Below are 17179 nucleotides of genomic sequence, written 5' to 3' on the forward strand. Positions count from 1 at the left end.
ATTTTTTGGAATTGTACAGCTTTGTACAGAAGGGTAGCTGGCCTATCGATGTCCTAAAACAATGAAATTAAAGCAAACGCCTTCCAGCCCTCAGCTCCATGTCTTCTGAGACCCAGGACCTTGTTCCGTCTGTTGGGGATCTCTCTACAGCTTCTTGCTCTTGTTTTGCATCCTTTTACCAAAGGAGGGCAGCATCGTCAGCCGCATCTGTGCTTCCCCAAAGAAGAGGAAGCCTTTGCTCTTCCTTTTGCACAATACCCTGTTTAGCACCTGTTGCGTGGGAAAGAGTCAATTGCAATGCCTTTTGCTCCAGAGTGATCTAATTGGATTTTGAAACCTTGCTTCTTGTTTCCACTACCCTTTTGTCTCCCTCAAAACAGGAACGTGGGATATTAAATAAATTAAACCTGCAGATCATCATGGGATCTCCCTTCTCTTTCATGAGCAAGCACCCAGACATGGTTCCGTTTCCGAGGAGGGGCAGATAGCTCTAACCATAAGTCAGGATAGTTCATGCCCTGGAGTTTTAGATTCAATCATTGCTCCTCAAGGTGGAAACACATCCCAATCCTCACACTTGCCCTTCCCTGGAAACAAGGAGCCCTCGCAAAGGCCGGGATAAGAAAAGCCACTGCAACGAAAACTGAGGTTAGGGCTGAGAGAGACTCCTGCCTGCAACCTCGGAGAAGCCGCTGCCAGTCTGTGTAGACAACACTGAGCTCGATGGACCAAGGGTCTGGCTCAGTAGAAGGCAGCTTCCTACGTTCCTATGTTTAAGGGGGGTTGTTTCTGGGAGTCATTATTATTAATCCAGAGCCAGTAGATGGGAGGTCAGCATCAGGGCTGCCCTTAGAGAGCCCTGGCGGGATGTGGGGCCGGTGCAGGGCCCCCTTCCAGTTAATTCTAATGGGGGTCAAAAGGGGGGGGGGGCTTGCCAGCACTGGCAAAGGCAGAAGGGAGGCATACCTGCAGAATGTGCCCAGTTGCTTCTGCCCTGGAACGTCTGCAACTCTTTTCCTGTCTAGTAGGCACCGTATCTGTTTCCCCGCTAGGCTTGCCAGCTGCCGCAACACATCAAACGGCCCAGGGGTCCCCAGGGGCCTCCGAGAAGGAGGCAGAGCAGATCCTACACAGACAGAGAATGTCGGTGGGAGCCTGGCTTAGAGAAAGGACCCCCCCCCACACACACACCCCGCTTTGCCTGCTCAAGGCCTGGACTCAGGTCAAGTACTCCATGCTCTGCCCTGAGGATGAAGACTCGGTGGGGCCCGACTCTGTCCCTGCAGTCCGGGTGACTGAGAGCCCCTCCAGGGAAGAACTGGCATCTGCCTCTCTGCCACTTCACCCCACGGCTTTTCACGTCCTTGCCAGCTCCCAGCAGAGAAGGGAAAGGCGTTACCTGGAGGACAGCCAGGCCTCGTCGCACCTGAGGGGAGGCGTCCAATGCTGCCTTGCCCCGCAGCCCTGGTGGTGGACAAGCCCCTGGGGAAACGGCTCCTCCTTGCAAGCTTCAAAAGTGGCACAGGGGGTGGGGAGGAGGGACGGGGGGGGGGCTCCTCTCCTGGTGAGCTTTGCAAGGAGGGTGAGGAGAGGTGCTCAGAGAGTCGGATCGGCCTCGAAGAGCTGCCCTGATGGTTTTTAGATGGCGAGGGAGTCCTTGGGGGGGCAGGGGACCATCTCATTTCTTCTGCTATGTCAACAGCTCTGAGAACCTTTGTGCTGGAAAGGGGCAGGTTAATGTTTGTCCTAGTGGCGGTGGCGGCAGTCGGCAGAGGCCATCTCACTGTCCTGCTGGCTTCCCAAGTATCCACCCCCTGAGGTGACTGGTTCACTTCGCCTCATGGAGGCCACCCCGTAGTACCAACGTCATGGGTCTTCCAAGCCAGAGCTGTTCCCCTTTCAGTCTCTGCCAGGCAGCAACTCTCTGCTGGGGGGTGGCGGGGGCGGGGGGAGCCGTTTCCAGACTCTGCAGCAGCTCTGAAGAGCTCGGTCAAGCTCTGGCCAACCGCGACACCACATCCGCCTGGGACTCCTCCTCAGTCCCGTAGAACCTCCTCCTGTCTCTGCCTGCTGCTTGACATTTCACTCACAGTTTGGCCAGAACCGGACAGTTTATTTACTTTTGTTACCTGAACCCTAAGCTAGGCTTCTTTTTTCCAAGTTCTTTGATAGAAATCGGGTGGGTCATCTTACATTCAGAGTCTTGTTCTTTGGGGTAAATTCAGGTAATCATTTTATCCTCTTTTTATATTTGTATATTTGTATTTTAACTTATGTGCTTAACTTATAATGTGCTTATTATGTGCTTAACTTATGTGCATCCTCAGGGATGCATGTCAGGCGTTCTAGAAATATGATAAACAAACAAACAACCTATATTTAACCTTCTATTTTTAAGGGGGCCATCTTAAATTCAGAGTCATCTTCTGTTTGGGTAAATACAGTATTTGTTTATAACATTTATAGTTGCCTTTCAACAAAAATGTGCTTTGCACACTAAATTGTACAAATAATTAAAACATTGGAAAAGGTTTCATCTCTCAAGTGTTCAATACCGTTTAATTTATCCTGCTTCCCTTGAACAGGAGTCCTGTTCACCAGGGAAGTGAAATCAACAGCTCTGGTTTTCGAAATCTTGGGGGCAGTGATGGTCGGAGCTGATGTCAGAGAGGGAGGCAGTGATATATGCATCACCAGGGGTTAAGTCTCTAAACGGGGTGTGCACAGCTATCTCTGATGCACATACTTGTCACTACAATATTTTGCCTTAGTGTGAAGTGTTTTGATTGCTAGGCATGCAAATAGGTCTGAGCTGATGGGTGAATGGTGGTCAATGTCACACAAAACCTATAGCAGGAAAAGCAGGGATTGTCTCCCAGACAGTCCTTAGTGGGAAGGGGGATTTGGGCCTCTCCAATGCAGGCACTTTTCCTGGAGTATTCCCCAGATGGTGATTAACCACAGAAGGGCAAGTGTGCATTCACAAATCCAGTTTTAAGTCAAAGTCCCCATGAGCTATCGGGAAGCACGCCATACTACTCTTCACTATGAGCCCCACGGCCCATTGAAGTCATCTGAGGAAGTCCGTCTCCAGTTACCGCCAACTCGTCTGAAGGCTACACAGAGACGGGCCTTCTCGGCTGCTGCCCCAAGATTGTGGAATGTGCTCCCCACTAAGATACGATCCTCCCCATCTCTGGCAATTTTTTAAAACAAAACATCTAAAAACCCTTCTTTTAAACCAAGCTTTCTCAGCCTTTTAAAATTTGTCGGTTTTAATTTTGTGATTGATTTTAAATTGTTGAATTGTTTTAACTTTTTATATGTGTTTTAATTGTTTTATGTTAACCACCCAGAGACAAAAGTTTGGGTGGTATATAAATGTGATGAATAAATAAATAAATAAATAAAATACATGGTTTGGGTTGTTTATTGCTCCTTGGAACTTAGCCCAATCTATGTCCACGGTGGAAAAAAATCCACTTTTTGCGCTGTTTTTGTAGGCAAATTCAAAATATCCGCAACTGCCAGTACTTCAGCCCTCTTAATCCCACCGCAAAGCCTGCTGTTTGGGAAAGCTCCTGCTCAGCTTGTGATATTAAAAATGCTGACCCATAAACAGGGCCAAGAGTCAGAGCCAGAGAGGGGAGTCTTCATGGGATCCCTCAGAGTTAGCTCATTACAGAACTGTCTCTAATCTTCCTTGGTTGGGCAAGGTGGTTGAGTGCATGGTGGCCTCTCAGCTCCAGACAGTTTTGGATGATGCAGAATATTGAGATCCTTTCCAGACTGGCTTTTGGGTAGGCTATGGAGTTGAGACGGCTTAGGTCCAGGGTACATACGAGAGCGCTTTCTCTGTCGTGAACCCTGTCACCTATTAAGATCATCTGGAGAGGTCTAGTTATGGTTGCCGCCAACTTGTATGGCGGCAACTCGGGACTGGGCCTTCTCTGTGGCTGCCCCAGGGCTTTGGAATGCGCTCCCTGCTGAAATAAGAGCATCTCCTTCTCTGTTTGCTTTTAGGAGGACCCTGAAGACATACGTGTTTTCCCAGGCTTCTAACTGAAATCTATTTTCTTAAAAATTTAATGTGTTTTTATCTATTGTGATTTTTATCTGTTTTTATGAATTTTAAATGATTTATATTTTATATTATGTTTTAATTTGTACACTGCCTAGAGAGTTCTATATTAGGCAGTATAGAAATTCAACAAACAAACAAATACCAGCCTACCTTACAGGTTTGTTGTAAGAATTGGAACAAGGCAATGGATGTGACACTGGACACTCCAAAAGTGCTCCATGGATGCTCAGTATTATTCCTGGGCTAGAATCGTGTGCCTCAGTGGCACAGCAGGAGGGAAAACCTGGCACGTAATGGGTGACAACTTGTGGAATCTGGAGACACTTCTTGGACTCCGCTTTTGGTTACCTGAGATAACAGGAGGGCAGTTCACACAAACGGCATAAGGGCAGGAGAAGTGGGAGCCAGACATGCTCCTGATTTTCGATTGGGTGTGAGATCTTTGCTTGATCACGAGCTAAGTCCCCACTGGGTAGGACGAACTGCGGGCCCTGCCCAGATTCTGTCCCCAGCTTCTGAATGAGGGAGGCGGGGAAACTGCCCTACCCAGCTGGGGCTTAGGAACATAGCAAGCTGCCATATACGAAGTCCATCTCGCTCAGTATTGTCTACTGAGACTGGCAGCGGCTTCTCCCAGGTTGCAGGCAGGAATCTCTCTCAGCCCTCTCTTGGAGATGCTGCCAGGGAGGGAACCGGGAACCTTCTGCTCTTCCCAGAGTGGCTCCATCCCCTGAGGGGAAAAGTTTATGTGCTCGCACATCAAGTCTTCCATTCATATGCAACCAGGGCAGACCCTGCTTAGCTAAGGGGAAAAGTCTTACTTGCTCCCACAAGACCAGCTTTCCTCTCCTTGACTGACGATCATGCTCCCTGCGTCCGACCTTGTTTTTATCTAACAGATGATCAAAAAACAGGAGCACACCGTGCCCCCGAATTAATGTAGGGGGCTTCTTCTCCCCTAATGTCAATCCCATGAACTGTCCTAGAGTTTTATAGAGCAGTAAACCACTGGTTGCTGGCTGGCCAAGCTATCCTGAGTGGTCCTCTGCTTAACCAGGGCATTCTCAGGCAGTTGTGCAACTCAGTCATAAACGATCCATCTCCTGCCCAAGTTCTGGAAGGCTCTAGCAGACAAAGGCGGCACCTGGAGCTGTGCCCTGGGGCTTCAAAGGGGGCGGGAGGCACCTAGCTGTTTGTAACCATTAAAAATCAAGAACCCTGATGGGCAGGAAGCTGCATCTAAATTTATTTGCTACTTTAAAGGCAACATTTGATATTCCCGGAGACTACATAGATTAAACTAAAGATTTATGTTAATGCCAAGGATTAAAAGAATTTTAATAGCATGCATAAAGATGTAAATGTGCTGTGTTTCGTTTTCCTGCAGACGAATATGCCATAAGGGAGCTGTAGATGGAAGAGAATGTATTCATATCCTGCAAATGGTAACATCTGGCTTAATTTTGCACTCGTGTGTTCATTAAATATTAGTTGCCTTTCACTGGTGCATCCTTTTCATTGGTGCACTTTAATAGGGGAAGATGTCGCCCCCACCCCACCCCACCAGTATTCCCAGAGGGCAACCGGAAACGGTTCCATAAAACAGCATTCTGTAAAATCCTGATTGTCTGTCTTATTAAGGAGGAGATCATGGAGACCTCTCCCTCCACCTTTCTTCCCTGTGCCATGCAAACACACGCCAACACCGTACTGAAAAACGTATGTGCTTTATTAGGAGCCCTGCCAGGAGATGTATAAATATACCAAATGTAGAAATTATAGAAAAAATTATGATGAGATGGAGGCAGTTAAGGTGCACAGGTAAACACCACAAATTGCAAGTTATGGTCTATCTTCATTTTTTTTAATGCTGCAGCTGTGGGGGGGAAAAAAGGAAAAGATCCTTTCGAACTGCCAAGCGGATACCACAAACAGGCACAGACAACTGACGCTCCTCCCCCGTTGACTGTGAAAGCCTAAGAATCTGGAGATAGGGAGCTGCCTTGGGCCATGGGTCCTCTAGGTCTGTCATGGCTGCAGGGACTGGCAAGAGCCCTCCTGGGTTTAAGAGAGGGGGCTCTTTCACATCCCTACCTGGCTGCTGGAGAACCTGCCCTTGATGGAGCCTGGGGCCTTCTGTGCTCCCAGCATGGGCTCTACCATTGAGCTCCAGCCCTCCCCTGGTTGATAGTGACCTCTTTTGATCAGGTCAATTGTTTCTCAATAAGAGCTTTTTAAAACACATGGAGAGATGTGTTGTTGCAATATTGGAGATCACTGGCGATCCTTGGACAAAGTAGGATTGGTTGTGCTTCCAAAGAGTATCAGCAATCAAGTCCTGAACGAGGGAGTTCAGGTAGGGCAGATCTACACTACACACCTGTGCAGGTTTTATACCAGTTAACGCTCGTGACTTCTCTGCAAAGAAAATTGGGAGTATAGGAAGCTGCCTTCTACCAAGTCAGACCATTGGTCCATCTAGCTCAGTATTGTCTACACTGACTGGCAGCAGACCCCATGGACTGAACCTGAGACCTTCTGCATGCAAAGCAGATGCAGTGCCCTCCAGCACTGACCACACCAAGACCTGCTGAGCTTCAGCAAGGTGGCCGTATCGTATTACTTTGGACCATGCTCTGGGACCTCAGGTTAAGGAGGTTGCTGGGAATTCTTAGTTAGAGATCCCTCCCCACAGAACTACACTTCCCAGGGTTCCCTAGGGAGAGAGAATGACTGATTCGTCAGCTTAAGTCTGTGGTGTAGATGCCCTTCACTTATTTGCCAGTGGGCACAGCTGGAATGACGTTTACACAAACTTGCTTGCATAAGAGGTGTTCCAATTTTTCTCGACTCTTCCACTGTTAATACAAGTCTCCAAAAGGCTTTGAGTAGTTGAACATCAGATAATCCATATAATAGAAGTCGTAGCTGCGTTGCCTTTGAGAAGGGGAAAGCTGTGTGAAATATTGCTGGGTAATCTGGGTGGTGGTTCGCTCCTCGTCAGAATGCCTGTCTTTAAACCTTGGGAAAGTCAAATTTTGTGGTGCATTGATTAAGTGCAGGAAGAAGTTGGCGTCTTCCTCCATGGTTTCAAATTTACCTATGAAATCGTAGTCTATTAAACAGGGACTACAGAGTCTGTTGACGTGATCCCAGTGGATGTCCATGCCCACAGGCCTGTGCACATCTAGAAGGTATTGAAGGAACTCTTTAAAAGTTACCCCGGAACCTGTCCTCAGTGCCTCCTCTGTGGCATTGACTCGGTACCTCGAAATAATGGGCCTGCCAAAAACAGGATGGTAGTAATTGTTGGGGTGCTCAAACTTGTCTCGGAATGCCGAGACCAGCTTTTCGAAAGGTTCACGAACAAAGAGCATCTTAGTGTAAGTATTGAGTCTGTGATTGATTCCTTTGTGGTCAAAACCATCCAACCTTTTCAGGTAGTTCCCATAATGCACTGTGTTGTGTTGAATCACCTTGGTTGAGGAGGCCAATCCATTAAGAACCATGAGCACCCTCTTCCAGTTGGAACAGCCAGCTTTGGGAACTTCGCAGTACAAAATCCGATACTTATCTTCCACAAATATCCTCGAAACATGATACGGTGTGATTATCCTTTTGTGGTTGCTCTTATATTTGGAGCATGTGTCTCTCATGATCCGCTTTCTCTCTCTTTGGGTCTTGTAGAGACTTTTCCACTTGACATCATTTCGGTCCTCCAATTTCAGAGCGGGCAGGCTGCGATTGGAGCTGTTCATTGCAATTAAGATGGGGCTCTTTTGGATGACGAATCTCCTCCGTCGTTTATGAGTCCTGATCAAATTGGCTCCTGCACCTTTCTTCTGATGGTCCTTAATCACAAACAATATGTTCTGCTTTACGTCTGTGCCGTGATGCTTCATAGGTCTGTCCTGCACGGAGTACAGCGAAGCCCTCTGGTGTGCCATTGGGAATTCATCAGCACCATTTCCTTGCATTTTCCCATCCTGATTGTTGCTGGATGTGCAGTCCTAATGGAAGAAAAGGCCAGAGAAATTACTAAATGAGAGAGCATTCATCACTGTGGACAGCTTGCAGAGTTTAATGGCACAGGCGATTTGTACCGCTTTAGTTCAGCTTAACTATGGGATGAAAGGCATTGTCTTACAGGGGACTTCGGTGCTGCAGTAATGATTTTTTTGCCTTCAGCTTTTCTATGCTTGAACGTATTGTTCTCAACATGAACATCAATTCTAGAGATAAACCGGAAAGACCCAGCTAGGAAGCAGGTGCCATTTTCCCCTTAGTTTATGTGCGACTGTAAAAAAAAAAGGTGCTCATCTTGAAGGCCTCCTCGCGCTCAGATTTGTATCCCAAATGTCTCTGAGCACCAATCCAGAGCAGAAGTGGAAATGAATAATGTTGCATGGCATTTCCTGCACGGCAGGTTTGCCACATTAATGCTCAGCTAGTTGCCACCAAATGTGGCCCAAAGCAGTCATTCTAAGTTGAATTGGTGGGGTTTCTGCTTCTGTGAAATAGCTGAGGAAAGTTGGGGGAGTTTGAGCCAGGCGAGGCGTCTGGACAATTCTCTGGTGGCCCTTACAGTGCGTGGAGGTGCTGCAGAGGAATGCCTCACACCTTCCACTGACAAGGGCTGCACTCCACTCATTCAGTGGACAATAACTGTGGGCAGCCTGGTCTTGCGGATGTGAGCATGAATGGTCCTTTCCTAAGCAGGGCCTGCCTTGGTTTGCATATGGATGGGAGACCACATGGGAGAGCTGAGCTATTCCGCTGAGGGGAGGGGGCTGTGGGTCCATGGAGGAGCATCTGCTGCTTGCCTGCAGAAGGGCCCAGGTTCAATCTCTGGCAGCATCTCTAGGGAGGGCTGGAGTCATAATTTTATCGATGCCCAAGGTGTAAAAAAATAAATAAATTACAACACATCAGCGACAGAAGGCCACACTACTTGGGACAGCACGAATACTATGACACTGTCTTTAATTTTTCTTAGGTTATCCTAGACCCTTGGAAAGGGCCCGATAATTAAAATACCAAATCCAGTCAATAACGTCTGGCAGACTGTGTGTGAACAGCATAATAATATTAACATTTCTATATCTGTTTTCAACCAAAAAAGTTATCAAAGCGAAATAAATAAATAAATAAATACATACATACATACATACATAAAATTATTATTCCACACTACTAGTTGGCATCCAGATTAAGTTACTTAATAGTATGACTCAGGATTACCCTAAAGGACTCCAAAATCTCAGTAGGACTTCTGGTTAATTTAGTGAGGATGGCAGGCACTAGGAGAGAAGCGCTTGTCTTATGGTAGCCAGCATGACTTGTCTCCTTAGCTAAGCAGGGTCCACCATGGTTGCATATGAAAGGGAGACTTGATCTGTGAGCACTGTGAGACACAGGGATGGAGCAGCTCTGGGAAGAGCATCTAGGCTCCAAGTTCCCTCCCTGGAAGCATCTCCAAGATAGGGCTGAGAGAGATTCCTGCCTGCAACCTTGGAGCAGCCGCTGCCAGTCTGTGAAGCCAATACTGAGCTAGATAGACCAAGGGTCTGACTCAGTATATGGCAGCTTCCTCTGTTCCTAGGGGCTACATGACGCAATGTACAGTGTTGCCCTGGGGTTCTCATGCACCACATGGTATTGGCTTCCTCTCTAACTTCTCACTCTGCCAGGCTTCCTCTCCTGTTGATTCCACACACTTCCACTTTAATGCTGTGCAAATGGACTTTCCCCAAAATGAAATCCACAGAGGCCCTGAGCTTGTCCCTGATTTTTCCTTGCAACTACCATCTTCTGCTGTTGCCAGTCATTTCAGCTATATTTGAGAGCCAGCGTGGTGTAGTGGTTAGAGTGCTGGACTAGGACCGGGGAGACCCGAGTTCAAATCCCCATTCAGCCATGAGACTTGCTGGGTGACTCTGGGCCAGTCACTTCTCTCTCAGCCTAACCTACTTCACAGGGTTGTTGCGAAAGAGAAACTTATGTAGTACACCGCTCTGGGCTCCTTGGAGGAAGAGCGGGACATAATTGTAAAAAATAATAAAATAAAAACAAAAACAATTTCCCCATCACTGCTGCCCGGAAAGATCGACAGGGAGGGATGCCCTGTTATTGGGATGTCTCATGGCCACTAGATGGAGCAATTCCACCAGGCTTCTTCATGCCGGTGATGTTGCCGACTTGAAAAGTGGAGATGCAAAATATTTCTCAGGCCAAAGGAATCAGTTTGATTCGACCTAACAAACTGCCCCAAAGTGAAATTTCAACAGTTTAACAAATGGAGAGAATTCAATACGAAAATCTGTATCCTGGGAAGCCCTCCTTCAGTCTCTGCCTTTTGTCATTTGGTTCTCTCTCTCTTCAGCCATGACATAGCTCCTGTTTTCTCTTCCTAAATTGCACCCATGCAAAGAGGATGTTGTGAAACTTACTTTTTTGGGTTGCTGTGATCCCATGTTATATCTGATTCCTAAGAAAGAAAGAAAGAAAGAAAGACAGAACGAACAATGATTAAGATGCACCCAGGGCTGATTTCCTGCAGATGTGGAAGTTGGCAGATAGCCACTGATGAATTCAAAAAGGAAGAAAGGAGTTGCTAGGATAATAAATATCTATCATTCTGCAAAACCTATTCTGCATGTTTTGCTCAACTGAACGGAAACGTTATCAGTGCTCAGTGGACAGCACTGTCAGCATCGCAGGTTTACTTAATGGAAACTTGCGCACACCGGGCGTTTCCTCCTTGTTAGCAAAGAAATGACAGTGTGGCAAAAGAGATCTCCTGTGCAGCCATGGCCTGTGACCTAATAATTGATCACCAGAGGTTACCTGGTGAGTACCCAGAATGTTGGGGGGCAAAATGCTAAATCATTGTAAACCGCTTAGAGAGCTTCCAGCTATAGAGCGGTATATAAATGTAAGTGCTATTGCTATTGCTACCTATCCTGGATCCCTGCTATGGCCAGAGGGGTGCACACTGCCCACACTGCTGCCATGAATCTTACTAGATTTATGACCCCTCAATGGCCGTTCCCAACTGAAGGAAGAGGAGGGAAAGGGGCCATTTTCATAAACATATGAAGCTGCCTTGTACTGAGTCAGACTCTTGGTCCATCTAGCTCAGAACTGTCTGCACTGACTGGCAGCACCACTCCAAGGTTTCAGGCAAGAATCTCTCCCAGCCCTACTTGGAGATGCTGCCAGGGAGGGAACCTGGGACCTTCTCCATGCAAAGCAGGAGATCTCAGCTGCAGCCCCATCGACTGGATCTGGGAATGCAGAGTGGCGAGTGGGAAGTTGTCCGCTCGGCCAAATCACGATTTGGCCACCTCAGAGCCCACATGCAAAATGTGGAGAATAATGTGGACCTGCTTTGCAGCGGTGTTGTGCAGGGTGGTGCCTCCGGGCTACGTATTTTGAGTGCCTTTGGGTTCCGCAGTACTAAGGAAGCATGCCTTCGGATGGCTTAGTCCCTGCCTCATGCCTCCTTCTTGTGGGCCACGATAGCACCGCTATGCCCTTGCCACGGAGGCACAGGCGAGGGACATCAGTGAGAGGGAGAGGCGGGCGTGGCCGTGCCAGCAAGGAGGGCAGCAAACTCTGCAGCAAAGCAAGGAAGGCAGGAAGGGAGGCCTGTCTTAGGTGCCCATCTGCCTGCGGCAGCTCACACCAGCCTGTCCTATATGGGGCCGGGCTCAGTGGCCTGTGGAGGCCCCATGATCTGATGCTCCCTTGGAAGACTCTTTGCTTCTGCTGCATAGGAGACACCCTACCGGAATGTGAAATGCCCTAGGCTCAGCTCCTGAACAAGCCCAACCAGTGGCGGATGGAGAGGCCTATTACTAGGATTTACTTATTTATTTGCAGGGAGTGGGCGGGAGGTCCCCTGCTTGGCATTCAGATGGTCCCTGGCAGCAACAGATAGGGCTGGGAGAGACCTTGATCTGAAACCCTGGAGGGCCCTTGCCAGTTAGTGTACAGGATACTGAGCTAGATGGACTAATGGTCTGACTCAATTCCTGTGCAACCTCTACATATTTCTCATGAAGGAGGAGAACTAGGCCTGTGATGGAGAGCATGAATCGTCTCCTTTGCTAAGCAGAGTCAGCCTTGGTTTGCATTTGGATGGGACACTACACGTGAGCACTGGGAGATATTCCACCATAGCTCAGTGCAAGAACATCTGCCGGCTTGCATGCAGGTTCAGTCTCTGGCAGCATCTCCAGGTAGGGCTGGGAAAGACTCCTGCCTGGAACCTTGGAGAGCTGTTGCCAGTCAGTGTAGATAATACTGAGCTAGAGGATCAATGGTCTGAGTTGGTATATGACAGCTTCCTAGGTTCCTAGTCCTCAAGGCTGACACCATGAATCTGGTTATGACTGGGAATGCCCACGGAACTGCCCTGGTTCCTTCCAAATGGCCCTAGGAATGCATGGAATTTGGAGGGGCTCCTGCCTGAAACCTTGGAGAGCTGATGCCCGTCAGCATAGACACAGTATGGAGCTAGATGGACCCAGGGTCTGACTCGGGAGAAGGCAACGCCCTTTGGCCCTTTGTTTCTGTGAAACCAGCGACTGCATGGCACTTCCACACCTTCAGCTTCAGCGGCAGTTGGCTTATCACTATTGTTAGACACATCTGGCTAACAAGTTCCTCTCTTTTCTGTTCGAAGAAGCAGTCCCATTCCCATTCCCATCCATTCCCCCCACCCCACCCCGCATGCGTGACTGGAGTCGCTTGTGGATGATACAGTCTGCCTGGCTTTCTTACGCATCTCCCCAGGAAGGATAGAACCACTTGTCACTGTCAGAGCTGCCTGAGAAAGCTTCAGTTTAATTAATGGGGCTTTGCAATCTGCAGACTTTTGACAAGGAGAATTGCAGGTCAATACGCCGTTACACAACAGCCCGGGACTCTGACGGTGGCAGCGCTGGGGCAGAGCTCAGCCCCACCAGATTAATTTTTTTTTAATTGAAAACGCTTCTTTTGGCTTTGCTGTTTTGTATGTGTGTGTAAGAGAGTGAGAAGAGTGTGACAGCGAGGTACGTTACAGGTGTCAGCTCACACCTGTTTCCCCTCTGAAGCTGTTTGCTTTTGGATGGATCATGAGACGCAGCCATAAATCAAAAGCCCGAAATGTGTGTCAGCTGCATCCATTGTTGTATTTCAGGCTGTTGGTGCCCAGTACTGAACCATATTCAGCTCACACACACACCCCATATTTTTCTGATCCCACTTCCACTGCCCGCACTCCCCCAAACACAGGGGCTGGACCCAAATGCCACAACAAATGTGTGGCTGCTGGCAAAGCAGCCACCTCTGTCTTGGGTCTTCTCCTCCTCTCTCCACAGTAATGTCTTGTAGTGCAAAAGGTGAGCTGTGATCTCATCAGGTGCAAAGTTTCCTCCTCATCATTCCACTGATTCAGCTGCCACTTGCAGACCAAGATGTTGGCACATTGGGTCTGTGCAGGAGTTGCAACAACATCAACCATCGGGACCGCCTGTTCCCAGCTGAATCTACCCACCCGACTAGATCAGCTGAGAGGGCTCTGCTTCATGTGCGGACACCTGCTGAGGGTCATTTGTCAAGCATGCCGGGCAGGGCCTTCTCGGTGGTTGCCCCCAGGCTATGAGACTCGCTCGAAGTTGAGATTCACATGGCTGCCTCTCTCCCAGCCCTTCGGGGGAAAGTGGCGGCTATCCAGGCATTTGGCCAATGAATGGTCCCCGGTTTTCTTTTTAGGATGTAGCTGCGTTTGTTTGATTTTGATCAAACATATGATTTTCAGGTTGTTTCTACTGCAATTTTATGATCGTTTCAGTTAGCAATTAGCTGCCCTGGGGTCCTAGGATGAAACTCATCAGACTAGATCAGCTGAGAGGGCTCTGCTTCATGTGCGGACACCTGCTGAGGGTCATTTGTCAAGCATGCCGGGCAGGGCCTTCTCGGTGGTTGCCCCCAGGCTATGAGACTCGCTCGAAGTTGAGATTCACATGGCTGCCTCTCTCCCAGCCCTTCGGGGGAAAGTGGCGGCTATCCAGGCATTTGGCCAATGAATGGTCCCCGGTTTTCTTTTTAGGATGTAGCTGCGTTTGTTTGATTTTGATCAAACATATGATTTTCAGGTTGTTTCTACTGCAATTTTATGATCGTTTCAGTTAGCAATTAGCTGCCCTGGGGTCCTAGGATGAAACTCAGTATAAAATTACAAAAAAACATGGAAATGTCAGAGATCTAGAAGGCTGGTTTACACAAGCAATTATCTCAGGATACAATTCCTTCCTTCCTTCCTTCCTTCCTTCCTTCCTTCCTTCCTTCCTTCCTTCCTTCCTTCCATCCATCACCATATTATCTAGTTATTCACTCAGGATGGGAAACTTACACCAGGTTGTTATAATTGAGGTTGGAACCTCCATTACTCCTGGCCTTGGATGTCCCTTCCTAGTACGACCTTGTTCCGCCTTCCAGTTCAGAATATGGCATTGATTGTTTCCTCACCGCCCACCAATAATGCCAAGAGGAGCCACTGCTGTGTTTCCCTCAGTGCCTGAAGGAAATTAGCCTATATGTTGCCAAAGGGAGTGGGGGGGGGGGACCACAAGACACACAGCTGCTGTGTTCAGCGGCAGCCACGCGTTTTAGGTAATGTCTGGTTCCAATGTGAGGACGGTAAGCTTTTCTTCTATGCTGAAAGAAAAGACCTTTGTGATAGGCACAGATTTGCTGCCAACCATAGGTTCTGAAGGTGGCTTCTTTGCAGGGTGCTTTGTTTGTTTGTTTGTTTCAGTATGTACATTGTGTCCTTCCTATTCTTACCTATAATAAAGAAATCCCATTAGCTGGAGAGGCAAGTAAGTGCATCACTACAGCAGCAGCAGCAGCGGCAGCTGCTAACAAGTGGCCAAAACAAGAGCTGGAGAGAGAGAAGGACTCACTGGAAGGCAGCTGGAGGTTGCTTGCCAATCACTGGAGTCACCCTGGAGACTTGCAACCCCCCCGCCCCCGCCAATAATTTTTTATTCAATTTTTCCACAACATAAGACACACACACACACACACACACACACACACACACACACACACGGAGAAGGAGAAGGAGAAGGAGACGACTTCCATCTCATCATTAGAGCAAGTATCAATTACAATACCAAGAGCTTGCCTGTAGCTTAGTCGTTCTCCCCCAGTTAAGTCACAAAAGTCAGCTCTAGGGCATTTAAAAAAAACATTTTTGTTACCACTCAAAAGCCTGATAAAAATCCATTTTATAATATGTTTTTAGGTAAATAAGAAGGGGCCCCCATTCCCTTTTAAATGCTTCAAGTTTATTTCATAATACTGCCATTAGCTTTGCCATTTCTGCAGACTCTAGCACTTTAAATATCCAAACTTCTTTACTCAGACCATCAATAACTTGCAACTTGGATGGGGAAGCTCCTCCTCCTTTCAGCCCTCAATGCCTGGCTAATGCACCACTGAACCGGTAGCATCAGGCCTGGGGAGGAACTAGGACCGAGCTTTGTCAACGAGCTTCTTGATTAATCCTTTATTTGATTTATTATATTGGCACCCCTCCCCAAATTTCCATCTCTGTGCGCTTACAGCAACATAAACTAAATAAAGCAGAAATCAAAGCCTTAAAACAATTTAAACCCACAAGCCTAGTTAAAATGCTTGGGTGAATAAACGCGTCTTTAAAGACCTTTTAGAAGTTGTCAGAAGGGGAATTGCATTGCAATCTGCTCCCAGAGTCACTCACACTTAATTTTAATATTGCCTTTGGGGTGGTTTACATCCCTGAGACCACCACCCAGGCAGGTGGAAGGTAAGTGAGTAATAAGCTCATTGTTGTGACCACTGGTCACAACACAACACAGAACCACTGGTCATAATATAAAAAAAAGAAAAGGGAGGGGAGAAGGTTAGAACAAAAGAACATATAATAAAATTCAGGAAATAATGATACAGAATTGGTTGAGCTGAGACCAGCACCACAGTCTTGGACAAAGCACAAGAGAAGTAAATTTCTTTCTAAGCTTACAGGAGAGTAAGGCAAATGTGGCGACTTGGTAGCTAACATTTGGGATTGCATCTGCAAGACAGACATTCTACATCCAAGCCCTTGAATGTATCTATGAGCCGTCTCAATGTTTCCCCCCTCATCCGGGGACCCACCGCCCAGCTCCAGACCCCAGGAGAATGGATGGCACAGAAGCCCAGACCCAAAGGCCTAGTCCCAGTCTAGCTGCATGGAGCCTCCCGAAAGAGGAAGCAAGAATCAACACATGTGCGGAGTCAAGACCCTGCTGCTGCTCCAGGACGGAGGGGAGCAGCACAGAGGGGATTCTGCTGGTGTTGAGCTGCTGCACCACCTCATCCTGTTCAGTTCCGAGCTCGAGTGACTTGTTGGCTGGACAGCTCCCCTCCTGCTTGTCTGGACAGCTCCTTGGCCATGCCAGCAGGGTGGGAATCCACACCACCAGCAGTGGTGCTGGAAACTGAACCAGGAACACTGCAGATCAGCCACTGGTTCCTTGCTTTCGACTTCATCTGCTGGAGGAGGGGACCGCAGCAGAAAGCTCTGAGCTGGGACTTTCTCATCACTGGCCAGAATCCTCCTGATCATAGGTACATCGGAAGCTACCTTATACTGTGTCTGTCTCTCTCAATCAATCAGTCAATCTTTATTGGTATGGTCACAGACCAGCAAATAACTCAGTACAGGTTAGAGAAAGGGGGAGCAATTAAACATAATACAGTAAGACAAACAATGCTGTATCTTAAACCCCTTTGCAAAATACATTCAAGCCCCCTCTGTTATTTAAGCTCGCTCTGCGGGAGCTAATGTTTGCTGCCAGATTTTACTGGCAACCAAGCAGAACTTGGCAATGTTTCGGGATGTCTCATCTTTCTGGTCTGGTAACAAAAATACTTAGCAAAAAGAAATCCGAATGACCTGGAAAGTTGGTTAGAAGTGGGAAAACAGAAAGCCGGCAATCGAATACTGTATAGGCAATATATACTATATATTGTACAGGCAATATACAATATTGTGTAGGCAATATAAAGCCTATACAG

At 47.8% G+C, this 17179-nt stretch overlaps 1 protein-coding gene across 2 annotated transcripts in view; it reads right to left on the reverse strand.

Annotated features, from left to right (window-relative positions):
- Nucleotides 1–5795: 5795 nt before the first annotated feature.
- The window catches only part of CHST8 (carbohydrate sulfotransferase 8), a 337093-nt gene continuing 325709 nt past the window's right edge, over nt 5796–17179 (reverse strand). For both annotated transcript variants that reach the window (XM_053270560.1, XM_053270561.1), the window contains exons 3-4: nt 10534–10571; nt 5796–8094 (exon numbers count right to left, since the gene is read on the reverse strand). In XM_053270560.1, the coding sequence (XP_053126535.1) occupies nt 6946–8094; nt 10534–10571 (1187 nt within the window). In that variant the 3' untranslated portion in view covers nt 5796–6945. The remainder of the gene's footprint in view (nt 8095–10533; nt 10572–17179) is intronic.

Source organism: Hemicordylus capensis, chromosome 9 (genome assembly GCF_027244095.1).
Source record: "Hemicordylus capensis ecotype Gifberg chromosome 9, rHemCap1.1.pri, whole genome shotgun sequence".
In the NCBI taxonomy this organism is placed as follows: domain Eukaryota; kingdom Metazoa; phylum Chordata; class Lepidosauria; order Squamata; family Cordylidae; genus Hemicordylus; species Hemicordylus capensis.